The 23,039-nt window shown below is 52.8% G+C and overlaps 2 protein-coding genes across 9 annotated transcripts; one reads left to right on the forward strand and one right to left on the reverse strand.

Annotated features, from left to right (window-relative positions):
* The first annotated feature begins 362 nt into the window (after window positions 1-362).
* Hirip3 (HIRA interacting protein 3) lies at window positions 363-3,138 on the forward strand. Of its 2 annotated transcripts, none has more exons than XR_007208873.1 (7): window positions 363-541; window positions 617-737; window positions 835-949; window positions 1,384-2,237; window positions 2,336-2,509; window positions 2,589-2,687; window positions 2,759-2,898. XR_007208873.1 is itself a non-coding variant. In XM_048333092.1 (7 exons), exons 1-7 carry the CDS (start codon window positions 477-479, stop codon window positions 2,920-2,922), a joined length of 1,587 nt encoding a protein of 528 aa, XP_048189049.1. In that variant the 5' UTR covers window positions 363-476; the 3' UTR covers window positions 2,923-3,138. The 2 variants fall into 2 exon arrangements, 1 of the variants encoding a protein (XP_048189049.1); XM_048333092.1 differs by having other exon boundaries at window positions 2,336-2,504; window positions 2,759-3,138.
* Window positions 3,139-4,518: 1,380 nt separating this feature from the next.
* Window positions 4,519-22,057, reverse strand: Taok2 (TAO kinase 2). 7 transcript variants are annotated; one of them, XM_048333089.1, is made up of 19 exons: window positions 21,265-21,399; window positions 17,909-18,075; window positions 17,678-17,749; window positions 17,494-17,595; window positions 16,979-17,024; window positions 16,762-16,858; window positions 16,506-16,619; window positions 16,310-16,401; window positions 15,367-15,460; window positions 15,189-15,270; window positions 13,759-13,926; window positions 13,358-13,615; window positions 13,043-13,204; window positions 11,268-11,633; window positions 10,983-11,186; window positions 10,439-10,678; window positions 7,136-7,348; window positions 5,839-6,021; window positions 4,519-5,752 (listed from the first exon to the last, which is right to left on the reverse strand). In XM_048333089.1, the coding sequence occupies exons 2-19, from the start codon at window positions 18,038-18,040 to the stop codon at window positions 5,231-5,233; spliced, it is 3,147 nt and encodes a 1,048-aa protein (XP_048189046.1). In that variant the 5' UTR covers window positions 18,041-18,075; window positions 21,265-21,399; the 3' UTR covers window positions 4,519-5,230. The 7 variants fall into 7 exon arrangements, 6 of the variants coding, with proteins under 6 accessions (XP_048189046.1, XP_048189045.1, XP_048189047.1 ...); XM_048333088.1 differs by having other exon boundaries at window positions 13,358-13,633; XR_007208872.1 differs by lacking the exon at window positions 4,519-5,752 and adding an exon at window positions 6,158-6,931 and having other exon boundaries at window positions 5,897-6,021; window positions 13,358-13,633; window positions 21,265-22,057.
* Window positions 22,058-23,039: the final 982 nt, after the last annotated feature.

Raw genomic sequence — 23,039 nt, forward strand, 5'->3', positions numbered from 1 at the left:
GGTGACGTCACAAAGATGGCGGACGCCGGAGGGCACCGTTACTGATTCGAAAGGTGCTCAGCAACTTGAACCCACACGATTTCCCTCCGAGAGTCCTTAACGTCTTGGCGAGGATTCCGTTTCCTCTTCTGCTTTTCGAGATGACAGCAGTCTCGCTGGCGCACGCGACCATGGAGGACGGCAGCGTCGCGGGCTGATTACGTCTCACTCAAAGGTTGCCGGCGCCGAATTGCTTTCTAACGAAACTTTTAAAGACGATTCGTTCTAATACGGAGAGAGCCCGCGAGGTCCACCAACTGCCCAGGGGAAGGAAGTTTTGCCCGGCAAAGTCTTCAGCCCCAGGGGTCCGCGACCGAGGTCCAACGGCCCGTCGCCTGGGAGTGCTGCGGAGGTGCGCGTGCGCGAGATGCTGTCTAACGCGCAGACCGTCCCACCCCCCCCAAAAGGCGGGAGACGCCAATTCCAGGCGGGGCAAAATGGCGCGAGAGGATGAGATACGGGAGTTCACGCGCAGCTTCTTCAGAGGCCGACCCGACCTCAGGTAGCCGGGGGAGCAGAGCTGGGGTTGGGTGGACCGTGCGGCACGGGGACTGCGTCTTGACACCTGTCTCTCTAGCACCACCACACACTCCGTCGTGCGGCGCAAGTACTTGGCTCACGTGGGCCGCGACCACTTGGAACCCGAGGAGAAGCAGATGCTGAAGCAGCTAGTGGAGAAGGAGCTCCTGCAGATGCCGGTGCGGGCACTAGCCTGGGCTCGGGAGGTAAGGTTTGTGGCCGAGGGGCGGGGCAGGACATAACCAAGGTGTGTTTGCCCTATGTACACACATACAGGCAGATGGCGCTGCCAAGAGGGAAGAGAAGCTAGACCTCCCCAAGAAGTCGAAGAGGTCGCCCAACTCCTGCAGTGACCCAGCAAGAAAAAGGTTTCGCTTTAATTCAGAGTCAGGTTAGCTTCCCTCCCACCTCCCCCAGCGCCTGTGCCCTCTAGCATAGATTCAAAAAACCTTTATTTATTGCGGGTCATGGGGATTGAACTCACGGCCTCAGTGCTGTACCTAGCACTCTATCACTTTGAGCCACAGCACCACTTCTGGTTTTCTGGTGTTAGTTGGAGATGAGTGTCCAATTAAGTCATCCTTCCCCAGCTGAACCTGAATCCTCAGATCTCAGCCTCCTGTGAGTAACTAGGAGAGATGAGCCACTTGTACCTGACTCAAAAGGCATTCATTATAGTGCATGTAGTATGTCCCAGAGCATTAGATGAGGAGGTGAGGAGAGTTAGGAGCCAGGAATGAGGTGGAGGGATAACTATATTTCCTTTTGACTTTCTCTCCATCTCAAGAGAAGAGGCAACCTATCCTAACCCTGTCTTCTCTCCAGAGCCCAGCTCTGCAGCCTCCAGCCCAGGCTGCTTGGCCTCCCCAGCCCAGGAGGAGGAAAATCCAACTGGAGCCTCAGAGAAAGTAGTTGACAGCAGTGATGAAGAACCACAAAGGGACCTGAGGGCAAGGGCAGGATCAGAAAGCAGTGAGGAGTACAGCGAAGGCAGGGTCAGGAAGAAACCTGGGACCAAGAAAAGGCAGGCAGCAGGCAAGGCTTCAGCCAAGCAGCAGACCAGGGAAGATAGTGAGGACAGTGACGAAGAACCTGCCCAGAGGAAAGTGAAGAAGTCAGGGGGACACAGAGGAGCTAAAAGCCACCAGCAAAGTGAAAGGGAGGTGGAGGAGATCCTAGCCAAGAAAAAAAAGAACAGCAAGAAGGAAGAAGAGGGAAAGGATGTTGGGAAGCCCAGAGCCAAGACCAATAAGGAAAGTTCAGCACGGAAAGGGAGCACCTGTAAGCAGGAAAGCAGGGCAGGGACACCAGAGAGAGATTTGGGAGACAGTGAGGAAGAGGAGAAAGAGGCAGCTGGCAGTGAGGATAATCTGGAGCCTCTAGTGCAGACAAAGGGTGTGGACAGGACTGTGTGTAAAGACAGAGTACGAAGTGGAAGCAGTGAGGAGGAAGACAGTGACATGGTGCCAGCAACTGCTGAAGGCACTGCAAAGACAACCCAATTGGGCAGTGCTAACAGTGAGGACAGTGACACAGAGAGGGAGGAGAGTGAGGGTGAGGTAGGGACAAGTCCCAAGGGGGAGAGAAAGAACCGCTCTTCCAAGAAGAACTCCAGGAAAGGCAGGACACGAAGCTCTTCTTCCTCTTCAGATGGAAGTCCAGAGCCCAAAGGTGGCAAGGTGAGGGTGCAGACAGGGTGGGAGGCCACCACGAGACAAGAGGGGGACCCTGACTCTAGCCCAGCAGTCTTGGCCTTCAGCTGCTCCTTCTTTGGTAGGCTGGCTCTGGTCGCCGTGGAGAGGACCACCCAGCTGTGATGAGGCTAAAACGCTACATTCGGGCCTGTGGCGCCCATCGAAACTACAAGAAGCTTCTGGGTTCCTGTCGCTCACACAAGGAACGTCTGAATGTCCTTCGTGCTGAGCTGGAAGCCCTGGGCATGAAGGGTAAGGTGAGGTGTGCTCTGGAGGCTGGGAGAGGAAGGCCTGGGCTTTGTGGGAGAAGAGGCTCATGAGCTGCTTCTGTCATAGGCAATCCTTCCTTGGAGAAGTGTCGGGCACTAAAGGAGAAGCGGGAAGAGGCAGCTGAGGTGGCGTCACTGGATGTGGCCAACATCATCAGTGGTTCAGGTGAGGGTCTTGTTTCCCTTCTGCCCAGGAGAGGAAAAGGTCTGACCAACCGATCTGTTCCTTGCCCCCAGGCCGGCCACGTAGACGCACAGCCTGGAACCCTTCAGGAGAAGCAACAACTCCAGGGGAGCTATACTGTCGGACCCTAGACTCAGATGAGGAGCGGCCCCGTCAGGCACCCCCAGACTGGTCCCATATGCGTGGCATCATCAGCAGTGATGGTGAGAGCGACTGAGCCCCCCGACCCCTGCCCTTCAGGAGGGTCCTTCTGCCACCTGTTCAAAGTGTACATAGCATCCCTGCTGAGCCTGCAGAGCTGGAACAGCCTTCTGAGAAGACTGAAGCCCCCATGAATAGTCTTGGTACACTCTTTGTCTTCATGTTCTCTGTTCAGGGTGTCTACAGGGGTTATTTTTTAACATTCAATAAAGGAATGTCTGTAATCACTTCATCAGAACTAATTCCCCACTCTTATCCCCTGGACTTTGGGGACCAGGAACCTGAAGATAAGCCACTGCTGCCAGTAGCCACAGGTCTAGTTTTTCACTGGTTCCCCAATCCCTGGACCCTGTTGTCTAGTCTCCACCAGGCCATATCAGCAAAGGGTGTGGCTCCTAACCTTCCCCTAGCTCAACTGGTGGACCCCTCTGTGGTCACTGTTTAGATATGTCTACTAATGTCCATTTGAGAGGAAGATCAAAACAACTGGCCCTAAAAATGTGAAGCATGGGCTGGGGATATGGCCTAGTGGCAAGAGTGCTTGCCTTGTATACATGAAGCCCTGGGTTCGATTCCTCAGCACCACATATATAGAAATGGCCAGAAGTAGGCGCTGTGACTCAAGTGGCAGAGTGCTAGCCTTGAGCAAAAAGAAGCCACGGACAGTGCTCAGGCCCCAAGTCCAAGCCCCAGGGCTGCCAAAAAAAAAAAAAAAGAAAAAAATGTGAAGCACATCTGGCACAGCTAGTGTTTATCATCTTTCTTTGGCTATTTAGCCCAAGGCTGGCTTGCTCAGCCTTTAACAGATGAGAGGCCTGACTCATCAGTCAAGAGTCCTATAAACCTGTGAGGGAACTCTTGCTGCCTAGGAGGCTAGTAAGATGGGAACACTGGGAGTCTGGGCTTCAACTGGATCTTCTGAGAATCTTTGAAGCCAAAGCAAAAAGTAGAGGAGCTTGAGATCAAGAGGTTGACATGCTTTGAGTTCCCAGATCCAGTCAGGTCTGAAGGCAGTGATACCACTAAAATATGCTTCTTTTTGCTCAAGGCCAGCACTCTACTATTTAAGCCACAGGGCTATTTCTGGCCATTTTTTTTCCTTTTTTTGGCTGGTCCTGGGGCTTGAACTCAGGGCCTGGGCACTGTCCCTGGGCCTCTTTGTGTTCAAAGCTGGCACTCTATTGCTCTGAACCACAGCTCCACTTCCAGTTTTCAGGTAGTTAATTGGAGATAAGAATCTTATGGGCTTTCTTGCTCAGGCTAGCTTTGAACCATGATCCTTAGAACTCAGCCTCCTGAGTAGCCTCAACTAGGATTACAAGCGTGAGTCACCAGCACTCAGCTAAATTCACTTTTGTTTTTCTCAGGGCTTGAACTCAGGGAGTGGATGCTGACCCTTAGCTTTTTTGTTCCAGGCTAGCGCTTTACTAGTCTGAACCACAGCTCCACTTCCAGTTTTCTGGTAGTTAATTGGAGATAAGATTCTCATGGGCTTTGCAGCCCAGTCTGGCTTCAAAAGCACACAGCTAAATTCACTTTTTAAAGACATTATCACTTGCCACTCATTGAACACTTTCATATATACCTTTGACAAAAAGGGTGAGTCTTGGGATCTGTTAGAATAACCAACAGTTTATTAAAAGCTTGTCCTGGGGCTCTGTGCCAGCCCCATAGCTGAGGGGGCTCCCATAACTGCTCCCAGACCAGGGAGCAGCCCTTTTCCAAGGTCCTTCCCTTGTTCCCTGCCCCAGCCCTGATCCCAATTGGGGAAAAAAAAAAAAAAAAAAAAAAAAAAAGGACAAGACGGCACAGGACGTCAGACAGCAATGGGGGAATGGAGACCTAGGCATTCCGACCTCACCCCACCTTGGTCCTTCCCAAGGACGGCTTTCACCTACTCTCCCCGACCTTAGGCTCCAGGCCTGCTCTGCCACACCACAGGTCTGGGGCCCTGTCGTCCCCAGCCCCACTGCAAGGGTAGTATAGTTCTCTGAATATAATATATCTAGACCCGCCCTTCCCCTCCCCCAGGGAACCAGATGAATATTTGACACGCACAGCTCCCTCCTTGCCCAGGTGGTTATGGAGGGAGACCCTGGCACCATGGTGGGGAGGCTGGGCTCCTGGTCAGCCTTAGAGCACTGATGCCCAAGCTGGCGTGGGGCCACTGGCCAGCCCCAAGAAGCTCATGAGATGAGGTCTGAGGGGAGCTGCGCCAGCATCCTGTCCCCACCACCCATGGGTGGGCCTCCAGCGGATAGCCTGCCAGGACCAGGCTCCTCCCACCCCCACCCAGCCCTGTCCTCAGCTGACCACCCTGCACTTCAAGAATAGAAGTGGGAGGAGCCGTTGAGGATGTGGGAAGCAACGCTGGTGCTCCGGCTCAGAGGCCCGGGCACTGCAGCAGCAGGTGGGCCCACATTCTCACTGCCACCACCCCCTGAGGCTGCCCGGCGCAGGGGCTGGGGGCTGTTTCTTAGCAGCAGCAGAGCTCCACCGCGGGGTGTCCCACTTTGTGATGGGGGTCCCAGCCAGTTTGGGGGACCTGGAGGAGCCAGCAGAGCTGGCTGACGCCACGCTGGGGGGGGCATGCCTGGTGGGGGAGGGCCGTGGCTCCAGTGGGCCCCTGAGCGGGGGACAGGACGGGAGGGCCAGGCGGGGGCAGGAGGTGGGGCAGGGTAGCCCTGGGCAGCAGCCTCAGCTGGGATGCCCCCCAGAGCCATACTGGAGAAGCCCAGTCTCATGCTCTCAGCATCGAAGGCCTCGATCTCACGGGCCTGCCGCTCAAGCAAACTCCGTATTCGCTCCGAGCGCCCTGTCTGCAGGGCCAGCAGCTCTTCTTCCACCTGGGGTACCCAGAACAGGGGTGAGAGTCTTGAAACAGGGAACCTGCCCTCCCTCTGTACCTCACCCTAGAGGCAGAGACCCTTACCCGCTGCTCCAGCAGTGCCCGCCTCAGTGCTACTCTCTGCTCTAGCTCCCGCAGCTCCCGCTCATGCTGGCTCTCGGTGCGGATCTTGATCTTGCTCTGGTAGGCATTAAGCAGCTCCAGCTCCTGTTGAAGCTGCTGCCTCAGGGCCTGGAACTCTGCCTCCTGGGTCTCATCAAGCCGGAGCTGGAGGGCAGCAAGGACCAGTTTTAGGGATCTCTTCCCCTTCCCCCATTATCCTCCCCTGCCCTGGTAAGGCCTGGGCCCTAAGGTAGCAAGAAGCAGCGGTCTCAACGTCTATCAGAATGGAAGATGATCATACCCTGTGGCACAGCAATTACACTTGCAGGAATTTATCCCCCAGGTATACTTGCACAAGTGCTTGAGGTGTTCACGGAAGCGTTGGGATAGCAAAATGCTGGAAACAACCTAAATGTCCACCAATAAGGGATGGGTTAAATAAGTTTATGGTTCAGCCATACCAGGGAAATTCTACATTGTAACTGGGCTTGGTGGCTCACCCGGTGACCCCAGCACTCGGGGGGCCGAGGCAGGAGGATTGAGTTTGAGGCCAGCCTGGACTATATAGTGAGACCCTGTCTCAGAAAAACAAAATAAGAACACCAAATTCTATATTATCTTAAAAAAATTAGGTATACGTACTGACATGTTAACCAAGTCAAAAATTAAGTGGGGAAAAAGGAGATTAGCGAGTACTATGCAAAGTATAATTCCATCTGCGTTTAAAATTGTATAATTTTCCAAATATGCATTGGAAAACATGTACAAAACAGTTACCATTGGCAAGTTACCTCTGAGAGGTGGAACTGGGTGAGAATGGGGCCCTCTGACCGCTTACATTCCATGTACGTTTTAAGCTGCCCACTCCAGTGATGTATGTGGTCAGTTTTTAGAACAGCAACCTTCCAAATCTCCTGAAGTCTTGAGTAAATGGGCCCAAGGGCCACACTCACTGTAATCTGCTCCCTGTTCATAGTAAACTAACTCAGGCCCAGGAAAAAATTATAGCCACTTTTTTCCTTGGTGGTTCTTGGTAGAGTAGGTAGGATGGCTTTGTCAAGACCTTAAGAAAATGCTAAAAGAAATAATAAAACCATTGAGAGGAATATGAAATAACAAAACCTTTGGGGAGAATACCAACAGTGAAAGCAAGTCAGTTTTTCCAGCACAAAAAGGTTCAGCCTTTTTGTCCATACCTCCCCCCTTTCATTGCCCGTAACTAAGCTGGAAATACAGAGGCCAACCTCCACTGTTTCCCTCTCAGGTCCCCAGGCCTCACCGCCTGCGAGCTGAGCATCTCGGAGATGGACTGGTCATACTGCTCTGCCAAGATCGCTAGCTTTCGCGTCTGTTCTTCCTTGAGCCGTTTAAGGAGGCTCTTGTGCTGAGCTTTGGGTGTGGTCTCCAGCAAGTGTGCCCGCAGAGCCTTGTACTGCCGGGTCTGGATCTTACACGTCTCCTGGAACTGCTTCTTGATCTGCAGCTCCTTTGACTGTGCAGCGGATGGATCAAGGGGAAATGGGGGCAGGGGAGAGGAAGAGGAAGAGAAGGAACAACCAGGGGAAAGGGAGAGAAGAGGAGGAAGGAGACAGAAGCAGAGACAGGGAGAGGGAGAGAAACAGAAAACATGTTAGACAGAGGGGGCGGGGGGAGCTGTATACAGACAGACATGGAAAGGTGGGATGGTGTTGAGACAGATAAGGAAGGTCTTGATGGGCAAGAGATGCAAAGAAAACGAGACAGATCCCAAGGCCATATCCAGAGTGGTGGAATGCCATGGGAAGGAATATCAGAATCCATGGACAGGGTACTGAAAATCTTTAGAGGACTGAGAACACAGAAGCTTTGACCACGTAACAAGGGAAAAAATATGACCTCCAGATAGGAGAAGCATGTGAGCAAACACAAGAATGTGCAAAGGACTAAGTGAGAAGACTGAGTCACACAGAACACCCACAGAAGGCAGCACAACTAAGGAGGGAGGAAGGCCCAGGTCTAGAACCTCAGGCAGAAGGCAGGGAAGGAAAAGCACCGAGCTGAGAAACGGATAAGAAAGGTTTGCCCACTTCGGGCCACAGAGGGAAAAGGGGCAAAGGAGGTGGCCAGAAAGGGCCTGACATGTTCAACAGGCAGCATCTGCCATGTGGACCAGATCCACATTCCAGCCTGGCCCTAGGAACTCAGCTCCCACTCCATGCCCACAACCAATCCCTCCCACAGCCCACACTCTGACTGGCCCCCAGCCCACCACCCTCAACTGTGGAGGGTCCCACATCCCCCAACCCTCTGGGCTAATGCCTGATATAGGGAAGAGCTGCAGCCCCCGAACAGAAGGGAACCCAGTACGCAATGGGCTGGGGAAAAGACTGAGGACGAAGAGACCAAAGGACTTGAGCCCTAAGGGCTCTCTGGAAGGGACCCACAAATAGGGAAGGGATGGGACCAGGCAGCTCTGGGGCAGCTCTGTAGGGGCCCACAGCCCAGCGCTGGTAGTGGTCATGGTGTGATGAAGCTATGAAGGCAGAGAATGAGGTTGAGGAGTGAAAGGGATTGAGATAACGCAGATGGGGTGAAGAAGTCATGAAGCTGGGGGCCAAGGGTCCAGATCGGGGGCAAACCAGGAAGGCTAGGCGGCAAGACAAAGCAGACAGAGGCAGCCTGGGCCAAAGGTATAGTTCCGCTCAGATATTTTATTTATGTTTATATTTTTCTTTTCTTTCTTTTTTTTCTTTTTTTTTGGTAGGGGGGAGGGGGACAGGTTGGAAGGGAGACAGAAAAACAAAATCAAAGAGGAGAAAAAAAAAAACTGTAATATTTTTCCCACCCCACCCCCCTGGCCCCAGGCCTGAGTCGATGAGGGTGAGGATGAACACACACACAGTGGGAGAACAGCAATAACTTAGGGGTCAGGAGAACACAAAGTGTGACTTGTGGACTCTATGGTGGAGGAGGCTGTCTGTCTAAAGGCCCCAAAGGCTGGGCTAGGGGTGGGGGGGAGCATGCTGAGGGAGGAAGGGTGGAAGGAAGGAGAGGACTTGGGGACTGAAAAAAACCATCACTGAGTCTGGGAGATAAAGTGCTCGCTGCTCTAGATTTGGGCAGGAAAGATGGGAATTGGTTACCTCCAGGGAGGCAGGGCCCGGAACTGGCGAGTCCGGGATCTCCGCCCAGCTAAGGCCCCTGGTGGTGGCTGGCGGGAGGCGGGAGGCCCAAGTCTACGCTGGCTGCGTGGGAGCAGCCGAGGAATCCGACTGGGCCTTTCACCACGAAGCAAGCCCCAGCTGGCCAGTGTGTGGATGGCCCAGGGGGGCAAATGGGAGGCTAAACCTTGGCTGGCCCGTGCCAGGCGCCAGTTCCAGCCCTTGCACAAGGCCCAAACCCTCGACAACAAGGCTAATGGGTGCCGAGCAGTGGGAGGTTTACCCCTCCGAGGTCCAGGAACAGGCAAGCGGCTACGGAAGCCGTCTTTGTTGGTCTTGGGGTAGAGTGCAAATAGGCCCCGGTCCCCTACAGCCCCAAAGCCCTGTAGGGCCTGGAAGGCCTTGGGTGATAGGCGCAGCAGAACCCGCAACCACAGTCGAGATATGCTCCGGCGGATCCAGGGGCCCTGCTGCCGCACCCATTTGCCCCCAGCTGCCATAGCTGCCAGGGGTAGAGCCAGACCTGGCCAAGCCAGGAGCCAGGCTGCCCCAAGCCCCAGAGGCACACCCATAAGGCCTCGGCGCCAGCTCAGACTCAGGACAGCCCCTAGTGCACTGCTCTGTGCCAAAAACAGAAACAGGCTGGGGGGCAGGTGCAGAGCTGTACAAAGGAGTAAGTAGGAGGCCCCCAGGCCTACCAAGCCCACTTCAAGGGCTAGCAGTGCTGCCTGCAGGCCACCCCCGCCCTGGGCTGCCAGCAGTGGGAGCAGCAGCAGAAGTAATAGGGGCAGGAGACCAGAGGAAGACCCTACTGCAAAGGAGAGGCCAGCGAGGAGGCCATGAGACAAGAGTCCAGGGAGCTGGCTAGCAGGGCCAGGCCTTAGATGTGGTGGAGGTGGCTCTGGAGGGATGTCTGGGGAGGGGCAGCCATCTCCAGGATCCCTAGGGGTTCCAATTGGAGCCCCTTCCTCCTCCTCCTCCTCCTCTGGCACTGGAGTCAGTGCTGGACCCTGGAGCCAACAGAGATCCAACTCCTCATACAGAAAGTGTCCACCCTCCTTTCCCCACAGCCTCCACGCCCCAGCCTCCTCCTCGCCAGCAATGCTTCTTTCCTCAGGTGCCAGCAATGGGACTCTAAGCGACTCTATCTCCTCAGGTTGATCCCAATCTTCCTCCTTAGCCAAATTCCTATGTTTTTCTGAGCTGAGACTAAGGGTTCCTGACTCTTCCCCCAAAATCCTCTGCTCCTCTGGCTCCAAGGTGATCCCTTCCTTTCCCAGAATCCTCTCTGACACTGCTTCCTCCTCCTTTCCCAGCACCCTTTGGTCCAGGACTGTCTCCTGGCTAGAGGAGCAGGGTGGCTCTTCACTAGGAGTGCCTGTGCTGGGTGGTCTCAGAATGCCAGTAATGGGGAGTTCTGGGGGGCGCTGGCCTGCACGTACTTTGAGGCTCTTGGGCTGCTGGCGAACCTGGGCCGCATGCTTCTGCCGTAACTCTTGTTCACGTCGCTTGTTGTACTCCAGCTGGTTGCCCAGCTCCGTCTGGTGCTGGAGGCGGGTGAGTTCGGCTCGTGTGCGCTGGACAGCCTGGAGCTGCCGAAGCTCCAGCTCCCGAGTGGCCTCATGCTGCCTCAGCAGCAAAGCACACTCCAAGTCCTTCTGTGTCTGTTTCTTGTTCAAGTCCTGAAGCAGAAGGGAGGCAGGCAGGGCCCAGGGCCTGGGTCAAGGAGCCTTACTGATATCAAGGCACGAAAAATCCCAGACTCCTTGGCAGGGGGAGCTCATAGTGGGGTGAAAGACAGCTGGCCTGGGAACAGAGGCCTAAGGACCTTCTCGCAGGGCCCAGTTAGGATGGGAAGCAAGAGGAGTATTAAAGAGAACCTGAATCACAATATCACTCAGGAAAGGCAGAAAGAAAACTTGAGGGAGGCAAATGAGAGAGGAGAGATGCTGGAATACTTGACTAACAATGGGTGGGGCAGCCTACCTCTCGCAGCAGGTCCTGGTCCAGGCTATGACGGGCCAGCAGCATCTTGCGCTTATACTGGCGACACTGCAGCTCGAAATACTGGCGCTGGCGCCGCAGCAGCCCTGCCTCCTCCTCTGCCTGGCATTGCTGCAGTTGCTCCTTCTGCCGCAGCAGCCACTCTGCCTTCTCCCGCTTGGGTGTGCTCGGGTTCTCCTGCAGTTCCTGGGCAGGGCAGTGGGGAACAGGGTCAGGACCTTGTAGCCCATCCTCAGCTCTCCCCCCACTACAGTGGCTCTAGCCCACCTCCTTCAGTTGCTCCTTTCGAAGCTTATAGGTTCGCTTCTGTGCTTCCAGAAGGGCAGCCAGCTCTTTTTTCTGCTGCCCAAGAATATGTTGCTGGAACTTTCGCTCCTCTGCCTGGGCAGCTCGTGCTTCCTTCTCACCAATGGCCTGGTGTCGCCGGGCCAGTTTTTCGGCTTCAGCCCCAAAGCCAGCCCGCTGTGCCTCAAGTTCCCGCTGCAGCCGTGCACTGTGCTCCTCACGTTCACCCCTCAACCTTGACTCCAAGGCCAGAAGCTGCTTCTGGTGCTGTCGCCGCATCCGCTTATAGCCACTTAGCTGCTCCCGCAGGGCTGAATCCTGCTCATGCTCCTGGATCTGCCGGCTAACCTAGGGTGGAGAAGGGATCCAAACGAACTCAACGCTGGCCCCGTTTTATACACATGGATTGATCAACTTGGTGCTCCATGGGGAAGAACACAGATTTCAGACTCATGGTTTCATTCTCATTCTGTACCTTCCCCACACTTAACCTCTCTCTCTGAGCCTGTTTCCTCAGAGAGAATAGAGATATTATCTTACTTTGTGGGTTGGTGTGATCCAATGAGAAGAAAAAAGGTGACAAGCACAGGGCCTGGCACAAAAGTAGAAATAATTCAAATTAGTTCAAGAGTGAACAGACAGACCTGAGTTCAGATCCCAGCTCTGCCACTTCCTCCCATGTGACTCCCTTTAGCATTCCTTCCCTCATCAGTTCCATGGGCAACACAAGCACATAGGCACTGCTCAGAAGCTTGATGCACACACAGAAGAGTATGGACATCGACACTCTAAACTCAAGTGCTGTGTCCTTTACCATCAACAAACACGGAGGACACATCACACCCCAAGACCTAAGCAAGATGGATGCTGGAGAAAGAGCACTAGGTCTGGTCCTCACCCAAGGGTGATCGCTGGTCCCACTTGGCATTGCTATCACTAGCTCTTAAGCTAGTCCAGGTGGCCAAGGTCTTGGAAGCCGAAGACCTCTCTGCAGAGCACCACAGAGCACCAAGCACCATGACAACTGAAGAGTTGGCCTCATGGAACCCTCATCTCAGACAGAGGATACAGGAACACGACAGACCTACTCGGTGGCCATTACAGGGACTGCTGGCACTCAAATGCAGCCAAGTGAGACTGTGACCTTAAAGGTTTATTAAAAGCCTTATGAAATGTTTATTAATAGCTATGCCTTATGAAGAACTTAACACTTTTTTCCTGTGGACAGAGAAAAAGATAGCAATGACTTAATTTGAGGAGAGGACTAAAATACTGTCTTCAGGATATAGGACTCACCAAAGCACCTGGGCAAGATTCTCCCAGGGTGGCTGAAAAAATGAAGCATACCACTGAACCCCATTCTGCCCTCTGTCGCTTAAATCCAGTAGGACTGCCGGTGCCATGAAGGACAACAATGGGCTGCACACGCCCATCCAGGGGCGCAGAGCACCTGACTAGCCAGAGGAGCCTGAGAAGCCCCTGGGAACTGTTATTTCTGACAGCTTGTGAAAATGGATTAAAAAGTTGCCACATTATAATTCCAAGATTGGACAATGTGACAAAAGTCTGCTGGGAAAAGGGAGCAGAGAGTCAAGGAGAGGAGAAAGCTAGATAGAGAAAGCAACAAATGGGAACAGAATCTAGTTAAATCATATGCTCAGGAAGAGAGTCACTTGAGGACTTAAAGACAGTCTGGAGCATCCAGGAAAGTCAGAGAAGGTGGTGAGCAGGGGGGGAGTATGGACGGCTCCACTCACCAGAGAGGCAGTACGGATGGTGGCAAAGTGGTCCCGGTTGCGGCAGTATGCCCGGCGGCGGGCAGAAGAAGTGGTAGAAGTGGGAGCTGGGGCTGCAGGTGGCTGGATTGGGCCCGGAGTTATCTCTGGCTGGTAGGGATCATCATATAGGTTGTCAGAACCCTAGAAGAGAAGGAGAAAGGAATACCCGAGTCTTGGCCATTGAGCCCAAAGGGAGTTACTAGAAGAGGAATAATCATGTTCCTCAGGTAGTTCCTGAGGACAGTTCCAGCTGGGCTGCTAAACTGTCAGGCCTGCTCAGGGTGAGCCACATACCGGCAGGCGGTGAATTATGGAGCTGTGGGAAGTGACTGTGTGCTCGCCCTCCTGCATCATGGCCATCTCTCGGGCTTCAGGGCCTTCTTCCTCCTCCTCCTCCTCTTCTTCCTCCTCCTCTTCTTCATTGTCCGAGGCATCTGCTAGGCTGTTGACTGAGCTGCTCTGGCTGGAAGCACTGATGGACATGCTGGGCACTGAGTGACTACTCTCCAGACTGGTCAGTGTCCCTGCCCGGTGCATGTAGGGCTCGGTCTCCTGTGAACAGGGCGTGGTCTGTTGGGTAAGGAAGGGGAAGGACAAGGAGTGTGTGCATGGAGGCAGCACAAGCAGTCAGAAGGTATGCAGAAGTAGGGGGTGGGTGGGGGAAGTGGGAAAGGTGGCAGGGTCAGCTGGGTCACCTCCTCCTCCTCTGGTGCCTCAGCACCAGGACCATTGGGGGCCTCTTGGAATAGAATCTTTTTCATCTTGCGGTACTGCAGGTTGTCCAGCTCCCGTACAGCATCCTTGGTTCTCTGGATCAGGTCCATGATGACTGTGGGTGGCCTTTCCCGGAGCACAAAACGGTGCTAGGGAAAGAGAACATTGAGGCTTACTGCAACCCCCCAGCCATCAACCCATTCCAGTCCAAGGCTCAGGGTATTCTAGCTGGCCTGAAACATTTTACGAGCCCCAAACCCATCATGGGGGATACTATCCTTGTCTTAAACCCTCCTCCTACAAACATTTTCCCACCACCCAGTTGCCACTCTTTAGACAGTCTCTTGTTATGCAGATATGGCTGAGGGGCTGGGAATGTAGCTCAGTGGTAGAGTGTTTGCCTAGCATGCATGAAGCCCTGGGTTCAATTCTTTAGTACCACATAAACAGAAAAGGCTGGAAGTGGCCCTGTGGCTCAAGTGGTAGAGTGCTAGCCTTGAGCAAAAGGAAGCCAAGCCAGGGAGAGCTCAGGCCCTGAGGTCAAGCCCCACAACTGGGGGGGGGGGGGGGGGAAGACAAGTCTGAAGGCAAAGTCAGTCAGGAGATCTGAATTCTAGTCTAGTTCCACTAGCCAAGTGTTATGTAATAAGTGCTAGTGGTTCATGCTGGGCACCAGTGGCTCACACCTGTAATCCTAGCTACTCAGGAGGCTGAGATCTGAGAATCATGGGTCAAAGCCAGCCTGGGCAGGAAAGCTCATGAGACTCGCAGCTCGAGTGGTAGAGTGCTAGCCTTGAACAAAAAAAGGTTAGGGACAGTGCCCAGGCCCTGACTGAGTTCAAGCCCCAGGATTGGCACAAAACAACAACAAAAAACAAGTGCCAGGATTGGCACGTGCACACACACACACACACACACACACACACACACACACACACACGATCTTGGCTCTCTCTGGGCCTCATAAGCTATCCCAGAACTATCAAACAAGTCAAACTAGAATGTTTAGGTCAGTTCCAACTAGAGATTCTTATGGACCCTTCAAAACCATCTCAGGAGACACAGGGTTGTGTCTAAAGTGGTAGAACACCAGCCTAGCAAGCATGAAGCAGAATTCAAACCTCAGAAGTGCCAAAAACAAAATCAAAACACCAAGGAAAATCATACATTTACCCATGATAGGACACCACGATTTGGGGGCTTGAATTACATTAGATGAGTGTGGCATACCTGATTATCTCATGCTAATCAAAAGCTCTAGCTAGCAATTCGATATGGGCGAAATTATTGCTTAGCATCAAGAATGGGGTGGAAATTTGTGAATTAAGCTCCTGGTAGAGGGCTATGGGGAGGGTTTCTTGGGCTCCACCAATATGCAGTTTTAGGGGAATGTGAGCCTGCAATCCCTCACCTTCAGAAGAACCTCTGAGGTTGGTCTATCTTGAGGGATTTTCTGAAGGCAGGAATCGACAAAATTCCGGAAGTACTCAGACCTAGAAGTCACAGAGGGTTGGGGACAGGAGGAACAAGTAAGAGGGAGGCAGTTTGATTCCATGGTCTACCACAGTTCCAGATACCCCGGTCCTCACCAGTGTCCTGACTGGAGTGCGGGGGACTCATTCTGTGCAATGTGGTATAAGGCACTCATCGCGTTCATGTTAAACAGTGGTGGCTTCCGCTCCGCTGTGGGAAGGTCAGCAGGTTGGTAAAAGATGGCAGGTGCACAGAACAGACCAGAATGGAACTTAGCAAGGATTCAAATCCCCAAGTCTAAATTAGGAACAGCATGACTGAACAATTCATACAATTATACTGAGTTTCCATTAGTTCCATCCTCAGTGTAGCATCTACCCTCTCTGATACAAGTAGATAGAGATAAAAGAAAACAGAATGCACCAAAAAAAGCACAAGGAAGCACATATTCAGTTATCAAGTAGTGCTTATTAAGTGCCAAACAGGAGCAAAAAAACTTGCTAAGCATTATGAAGATGATGAAAGAATCTAGACCTGCTCTCAAGCAACTTCTACCCTAAAAGGAAGATTAAATAAGGATAAACAAGTAACATTAAGTCAGGCCTAGAGGTAATAGTTCTGTAGCAGAGCACTTACTTAGCACGAGCAAGGTGCTATTTTCTAACACTGAAGTGAGGGGGGGTGACAGCACCAAGTTAAAGGTGCTAACTGGACAAGATGGCCACAAGTAAATGACTAGGCAGCTGAGGGTATCCAGTGGCCTTCAAACCAGCACATGTTTGAAGGAAGTCTTTTTGGGAAAAGGAATACTAGAAGAAAGACACTCAAAAGAGACTTAGAAGTAAGGTAGTAGACAGAAAGCCATTATAAAACCTATGAATCTAAGAGTTGGCAGGACTTGACAGGTGCTTTGTCATCAGAGCTCCAGGGTGGTCAAAATGGACAGGAGTTTGGAGGTCTGGGATGCCATCCTAGGAGGATGGAATGGGATGGGATAAGGACAGGAATGGAAAAGAATGGAGAAGAAAGAGGAGGGAGTAAAGAGGAGACCATCCTTACCCAGCTCAATGCAAGTTATCCCCAAGGACCAAACGTCCACTTTGCCATCGTACTGCCCCTCGTCCATGGCCAAGATCACCTCTGGAGCCATCCTGAGAGAATGGGAGCAAAGAGGTGAATCACCACTGTCTCAGACTCCACAACTCCTACTCCTGTCATCCCGGAGCTCTTTCCATCCACCACCACTCTCCCTCACCAGTATGGGGTGCCCACGAAGGAGTTGGCAGGTGCCATGATGGATGCGGAGCCGAAGTCCCCCAGCTTCACTAAGCCTGGCTCTGACAGCAAGATGTTTCCAGCCTTCACATCCCTAATGGAGGCAAAGTACAGAGATGAAATGTCTCAAGAAAGTTGGGAAGGGCTTTAGCAGTACCCAAGACAGTTTCCAGCCCAGAGAAATGAGGAACATGTAGCAAGCACTCTTATTTCAGCCATCTATGGCACTGTGGTACCTGTGGATCATGTTGTGGGAGTGCAGGTAGGCCAGGCCTTGAAGAGCCCCATGGGTCACAGCTGCGATCTCTACTTCCTGAAGGGGCTTCTTGTGCACTGGAGAGAGAAAAGTATCTAATTAAAGGGGTTGATAGGTGGGACTGAATTATGGTCCCTTTATCCCTTCCCTTATAGCTTCTTTGTTCCCTTATCCCACTTATCGGCCAAGTCACTTACCTTCTAGAAGGTCAGAAGCTGAGCCCAGACAATACTCCATCACCAGCTATGGAAGGGTCAAGCATTAGAGATCAACAGATCCTGGCTATACTTGGCCTAGCTTCCATGGGAAGATACTCAAAACAGAGCTTCCTGGTCTATCCCTTCACTCAGGTGATGCCCCAGAAGTCCTGACAGGGAGGAAGGGCAACTGGAGAAAACCAGGAGGTGGTAGGAGAGTCCCTGGCTAGACAAAGCCCAAGTTCTCCCTACTACTTCCATCTGAATCCCTTTAACCCTCCATTCACTCTTCCCCTCTCCCAGACCACATGCCCTCTTCATCTGCTACCTATGTCACTCTGTAGCCAAGGTCTCTCTCCTCCTAGACCGACCCTGTTGCTCTTGGTTTGACTGAGGGTTACAGCAATCAGAAGAGACTTCCTCTTTACTAAGATCCCACAATGGCACCTTAAACAAGGCCCACTTAAGAAATTGGGCCAGGACAAAATGGGCCTAAGGAGGGGGGGACAGCTCACCCAAGCCGTGTGCTCCCTCAGGTAACAGCCCCGGTACTGAATGGTATTGGGATGTCGGAGCTTCTGCAAGAACCGCACCTCCTTGATGATGTCCTGCCATTTCTAGAAAGTCAGAGTGGAAAGGTGTTACACAGCCTGCATCTTGGGACTGAGGCCCTCTTCCTTCTTAGGGAGCTTGACTCACCTCATTTGATTGCTTCCCACTGTAGGACATCTTCTTGATGGCCACCACCTCGCTATTGCGAACATCTCGGGCCTAGAAGACCAGATCAGAGTGCGGTGATGCCTCTTCCTCTCCCTCAACACCGGGCAGGGGGAGATTTGCTGACCCAGTAGGAGACAGCAAAGGCTGGTATGGTAGAATGGCTTCACAGGGTAAAGCGTCCCTATCATTACTTCCTAAGCCCCAACTCACAAAATACACAGCTCCAAAGCTGCCATGGCCAATTTCCCGGAGGTCAGAGAAGAGCTTTTCAGGGTCATCCTTGAAGAAGAGCTCAGCCACATCAGGGTCCTTCAGGCTCCCAGCCCGGCCCCCAGCTGGCATGGTGGCCCCTGGGGGCCCTGAGAGTAGGGCCTAACCTGGGAAAGAAAGGTGAGTCTTCGATTTAGGGTAGGACCCACAGGGAAGGAAGCGTCCCCTCCAGTTCCTGACTTCTCCTCCCCCTCATTCTGATGAGGGGGAGGCAAGTGCTGAGAAAGGACAGGGGGAGATCAGGAGCAACGTCAATGCTCTGAAAAAATGAAGTTGCCTTGGCAACCAGATCACGGGGGCCGCCGGCCCTGGAGTCCCTAACATTGCTAGGAAGATATTGGGAAGTCAAGCATCTTCCCCACCCCCTCCACAAGTTCACATTTCCTTATAACCTGTTTTCCTTCCAGATCCCCACATGTCCTATCCCACAAGTCCCATACTCCCAACAATTTCCAGGCACCTTCCTGTCCCCCCGATGCTGAGGCCCCCTCCTCCTTCGACCTTTCACACCCTAGAACAGGAAACAGCTAGGCCGGAGGTAGTGGAAATCCGGCCATTGTTATAAGTGGGTACTGGCCCAGAAGAACCAGGAGACTCACTCTCACAAAGGATAGGGACACTGTGGCAGGGAGATGTAGAATGGGAAGGCCAGGGATGGAAGTGGCATCAGACTCTGAGGGCATCTCTGTGATCTAGGATGCCTTACTTGTCCAGGCCAATTGCATAAGCAGCACATACAGGCACTGGATGTTTGTGGTATGAACAGCATTAGTTGAGCAGGGGTAGTACCTCACTGGATGCTCATCTCATCTTATGGGGTACTCTCTTTACCCCTATTTCACCAGTGAGGAACACAAGCTTAGAAAGGATAAGTAATTTGCCCAAAGCTGTCTCACCACCACCAGGCTTTCATCAGAACAGCCTTATGAAACCAGCAGGGTAGGGCTAGGATCAGGATCAGCATTTATCAAATGAATAGCTGAGGGGCAGAGGGAAAAAGGACTACAGGATCAAACCTCCAATCCTAACCACTTAGGAAGTGGAGATTTGAGGATCAAAGTTCGAAGCCAGCCCAGGCAGGAAAGCCTATGAGACCCTTATCTCAATTAACCATCAAATACCTAGAAGTAGAACTATAGTTCAAGTGGTAGAGCACCAGCCTTGGGCGAAAAAGCTAAGGGACAACACCCAGGCCCTGGATTTAACTCTAGTACATGCACATGCACACACACAGACTTTCTCTAAGGTCAGAGACCAGGGAGGACCTTCTCTTCACTAAGGCCTCATTGCTTAGTACTACTGTCAGTATCATTCCAATTCAGTCCCTTCCTACAGGAAGCCTCCCTTGACTAGGTCTTGGAAGGTGTTCCCTGATCAGCCAAATACCAAGAAAAAGTTGCTGTTGGTTATCAGAACCAGTCTCTCAAGGGGATTCCAGGAGAGAGTCCTGGCTAAGCACAAAGGTTCCTTCAGCAGAGCTGGACTCCCAAGGAAAAGTTCTAGCTACCTAAAAGCACCCAACAATTTTTAGCAGGTAATTATATTTGGTTGTGCACTGTTTCCTGTTGTGTTGTTAATGTTGTCTCTTCAGCCCAACTTGAAGCTGAAGGGCAAGGCGGATTTGACTGTTCTGTAGCCCAGGGGGGGCAAGAAGGCTCAGAAAAGCTGAGGAGATTGCTTGTCCTCAGCTCAGCCCATAATAGCAGCCGGCTGCTCAAGACCCCCATCAGCCAACATAGGAGCCTGAGCACTCTTCACCTCCATTACACACCTACACACAAAAGCAGGTGCTCACAACCTGCCAAGGCAATCTCCCTGACCTCTTTACTAGCGCACAAACCCCATGGCTGCCAGGATCCCAGACCACATAAAAAGAGTGCCAGCCATTGGCACACAGGTTCTCTTCCTCATAAAAACAACAATATTTGAACAATTACCAAGGTCTGTGCTAAAACAAAACCATGTCTTAAAATCAATGTTCTTATCCTTGTCTCTGATGAGAAATCGGTCCTTATCATTGAGCTGCCCTACCAGCATATTCCATTTGCACCATACATCAACAGCTTTAGGTAACTTCCTTTCACTTCTTGGTTTTCTCGGGTTACATGGTTTATTGTAGTATGGGACCCATGAGAGCTCACTGAAACACTATGCAGACACTCAACATATGAATTTTTTTTTTCCTTTTCTGCCTCTAGGGTTGCCATAGGCTTAATGCTTTGGAGAATCATCCTACCCCAACAGCTAAGCTTTAACTGTCAAGAGAGGCCACTATGGTCATCATTTGTCAGAAGGACCAGCCCTTTCAGAAACCCAGACCAAAGTCGGAGATGGTAGTAAAAATGAAGGTCATGTTAGACGGAAAATGCATGAAAGAGAGGCAGGAGCCACAGGATCCTATCAGGAAAAGCCCCTTAATATATGGCCCTCCTAGAAAGGAATTTCATCACACCCCCATTTTCAACCTTCATCCCAACTCATCTTCCTGTGGACCTCTGGCTAAACTCAAGCTTGGGGGGGAAAAAAAAAAAAAAAGAAAACCAAGGCCAGATACAAGTGTGGATCAAGGGAAAGACCTAGTTGAGGACTTAGTTTTAAATTCCGATTCAGCTGTGTGACCTTGGGCAACCTCTCTGGGCCTCAACGTTCTCAACTGTAAAATGGGAAGACAGCAATACAAGAGCTTTCACAGGGTGAATGGGATGTGTGAGGCATAAGAGAAGGGATGAAAAGTAATTTATAAAGGGAGATCACTTGACAAATGTATGAAATGTTCATCAGCAACGGGCAGGAAGCAAGGTTAATTGTGGCCAGGTGAAAACATTCATTCTCACATTCATTCATACACACACCCTTCCTTGCAAGGACAAGACATCCAACCAAATCAGGCCTGAAAAGCAGATAAGCAGACACACCATGGGAATCAGAGGCATGTGAACCAACACCCCAGAGCAGTCAGGAAAAAGGAATATAATCATGAAGAAGAGGTGGCTGTGAGGGGCAAAGTTAACAGAGAAGACCAGAAAGGTACAACCCATGAGATTAACTCAAGTACCCTAGGGTATGACATCAGAGACCTTGTCACCTGAGGTCCCCCATCAACCAGACACAATGAAGGGAAGAGGAAGGGGAAGAGGGTGGCAACACAAGGCAAAGCTGGCCAGAAGCTGACCAAGGGCCCAGCTGGGGTTCCCCATCCTGAAGAGAGGGCCTGCCCAGGCCCAGCCTCTCAGAAAGAAGGTCTGTTTCTTCTATGCCAGACACAGGGACCCGCGCCCCTGCACCCCGTGTCTCACCTGGTAGGGGTCACTATGGTGCCCCAGCGCCGCCGCTTCCGCCTGGAGTCCTCCAGCGGCTCTGCCAAGCAGGGAGAGGGGCAAGGAGACCTTTCCCCTTGCCACCTCTTCCTCGGCTTTCGCCCTTCCTGAGGGGCGGGCCCGGGAAGCCGCCCCTTGTGGGGAGGGGGTGACAACCTGATCTGACCTCGCGGTCCAGTCCTCCCCCAAGTCGAGGGCGAGAGTTGCTGAATCCCGGATTTCTGATGTGGGGTCTGAACCCCGTATCTTTACACACGGAGAAAACGAATCCGGTATCTGGAGGCCTGGGGAATGAACCCCGGATACTGGTGCACGCAGGGGCCTGAACCCCAGATACTTTAAATTCTATAAAACAGACACCCAGGTTTGGAGAGATCGGGACCTGAGTCCCTGATATCTGGAATAGGAGGGCTGATACCTGGGTATTTGAGAAGCGTGGGGCGAAGCCCGGAAATGTGGAACCCAGGAGCCCGAGCCCCGGGTCTCCGGCCACCGACAGGGGGCCCACCCCGAGGACGTCCGGCCGCACGGCCCCTCTCACGCCGGGGTCCGAGAGTGACAGCCCCCGCTCCCGCCCTGGCCTCCGTCCTTCCTCCTCCTCGCTCTCGAGGACAGCTGGGAGACTGTAGCTAAGGAGCTGCCGACTGTCTCCGCGCCCTCTCTCCCTCTCCTCCTCTCCGTCTCAGCCTCTCTCCGCACCAGAGCCCCGGTCTCGTCCCGGTCTCCCTCTCCCTCTTCCTCCCAATTCCAAGATGGAGACCGGGCGGGAGCGCGCAGGCGCGATAGGAACGCCAGGCCAAGAGGGGCGGAGCCCCCAGGAAAGAGCCCCGCCCCTCCCGCCTGGCGGCTGCAGCCCGGGAGACTCTGGAGTCACCAGGCCCGAGTGCGCGCGCGCCCCGCCACGCGGACCCGGGGTGGGGGTGGAGGGGCGGGGAGACGGCGAGGCGGGCTGGGGGAGGAGCCCAGCGCGCCATCAGACGACTGGTGGGGGAAAGAGCTGGGACGCATGCGCTCGCCCCGCCTTCGCCCCCAGCTCGATCTTGTTGCTAGGGCAAGCTTGGGGGGGCGCGAGTGGAAGGAAAGCTGTGGTTTGCGCCTGCGTGCAGGGCAGAGGCTGGGAGGGGTTAGGGGGAAGGCTGCAGTGGCTGCCGTGGCTGGACGCGGAAAAGGCGGGAAAGTGGGCTGCTCTAAGGTGGTAACTAGACGGTTTTGACGTAAGCCCCCAGTGCAAGCAGTTGATGATGCATGTCAGTGTTGCTAAACTCAATCTGTCAAAGCCCCCCCCCCAGCCGAGGCCCTGCAGGGGTGCACGACTTACCCAAGGTCACAGTGCATTTATACCAAAGCATTTTCTGTGTATTTAGGTCAAACCCCCAATTATCCATTTTAGTTTACGGAAAGAACCAAGACACTGAAGAGCAAAGCCAATGTTTTCTAAAGCCAAGTCACAACCATGGGAAAGAGCTGAAGTAACTGTGCCTATGCCTACCTGTTTCACAAACTAAAAAGCCAACAAAGGGAATGAGCTGTGGTGGCAGTGGCCTGTACTCCCAGCACTCAGGAGGTTGAGACAGGGGGACCTCAAGTTCAAGGCCAGCCAGGGATACATGGCAAGACCTTGACTCAAAAAAAAAAAAAAATCAGCAAGGAAAAATCCTCCAAGCCTCCTAAGCCTATCTACCCTAAAAGTCTCATCTTAATCCAGGGAATAAACACCTTAAGCCAACACTGGGCAAAAAACAAAACAAAACCAA

This window comes from Perognathus longimembris, chromosome 23 (assembly GCF_023159225.1).
Source record: "Perognathus longimembris pacificus isolate PPM17 chromosome 23, ASM2315922v1, whole genome shotgun sequence".
Taxonomy (NCBI): domain Eukaryota; kingdom Metazoa; phylum Chordata; class Mammalia; order Rodentia; family Heteromyidae; genus Perognathus; species Perognathus longimembris.

Excerpts from the sequence above, each read along its gene's own strand:
- Hirip3 (XM_048333092.1), top strand. The coding sequence starts at position 477 with ATGGCGCGAGAGGATGAGATACGGGAGTTCACGCGCAGCTTCTTCAGA. Across the intron at positions 2,238-2,335 it reads CAGAGCCCAAAGGTGGCAAG|GCTGGCTCTGGTCGCCGTGG; the intron begins GTGAGGGTGCAG and ends CTTCTTTGGTAG. Across the intron at positions 2,688-2,758 it reads CAACATCATCAGTGGTTCAG|GCCGGCCACGTAGACGCACA; the intron begins GTGAGGGTCTTG and ends CCTTGCCCCCAG.
- Taok2 (XM_048333085.1), bottom strand. The coding sequence starts at position 18,040 with ATGCCAGCTGGGGGCCGGGCTGGGAGCCTGAAGGACCCTGATGTGGCT. Across the intron at positions 16,859-16,978 it reads AGCTTCTGACCTTCTAGAAG|TGCACAAGAAGCCCCTTCAG; the intron begins GTAAGTGACTTG and ends TTCTCTCTCCAG. Across the intron at positions 13,927-15,188 it reads CCTCAGAGGTTCTTCTGAAG|CACCGTTTTGTGCTCCGGGA; the intron begins GTGAGGGATTGC and ends CTCTTTCCCTAG.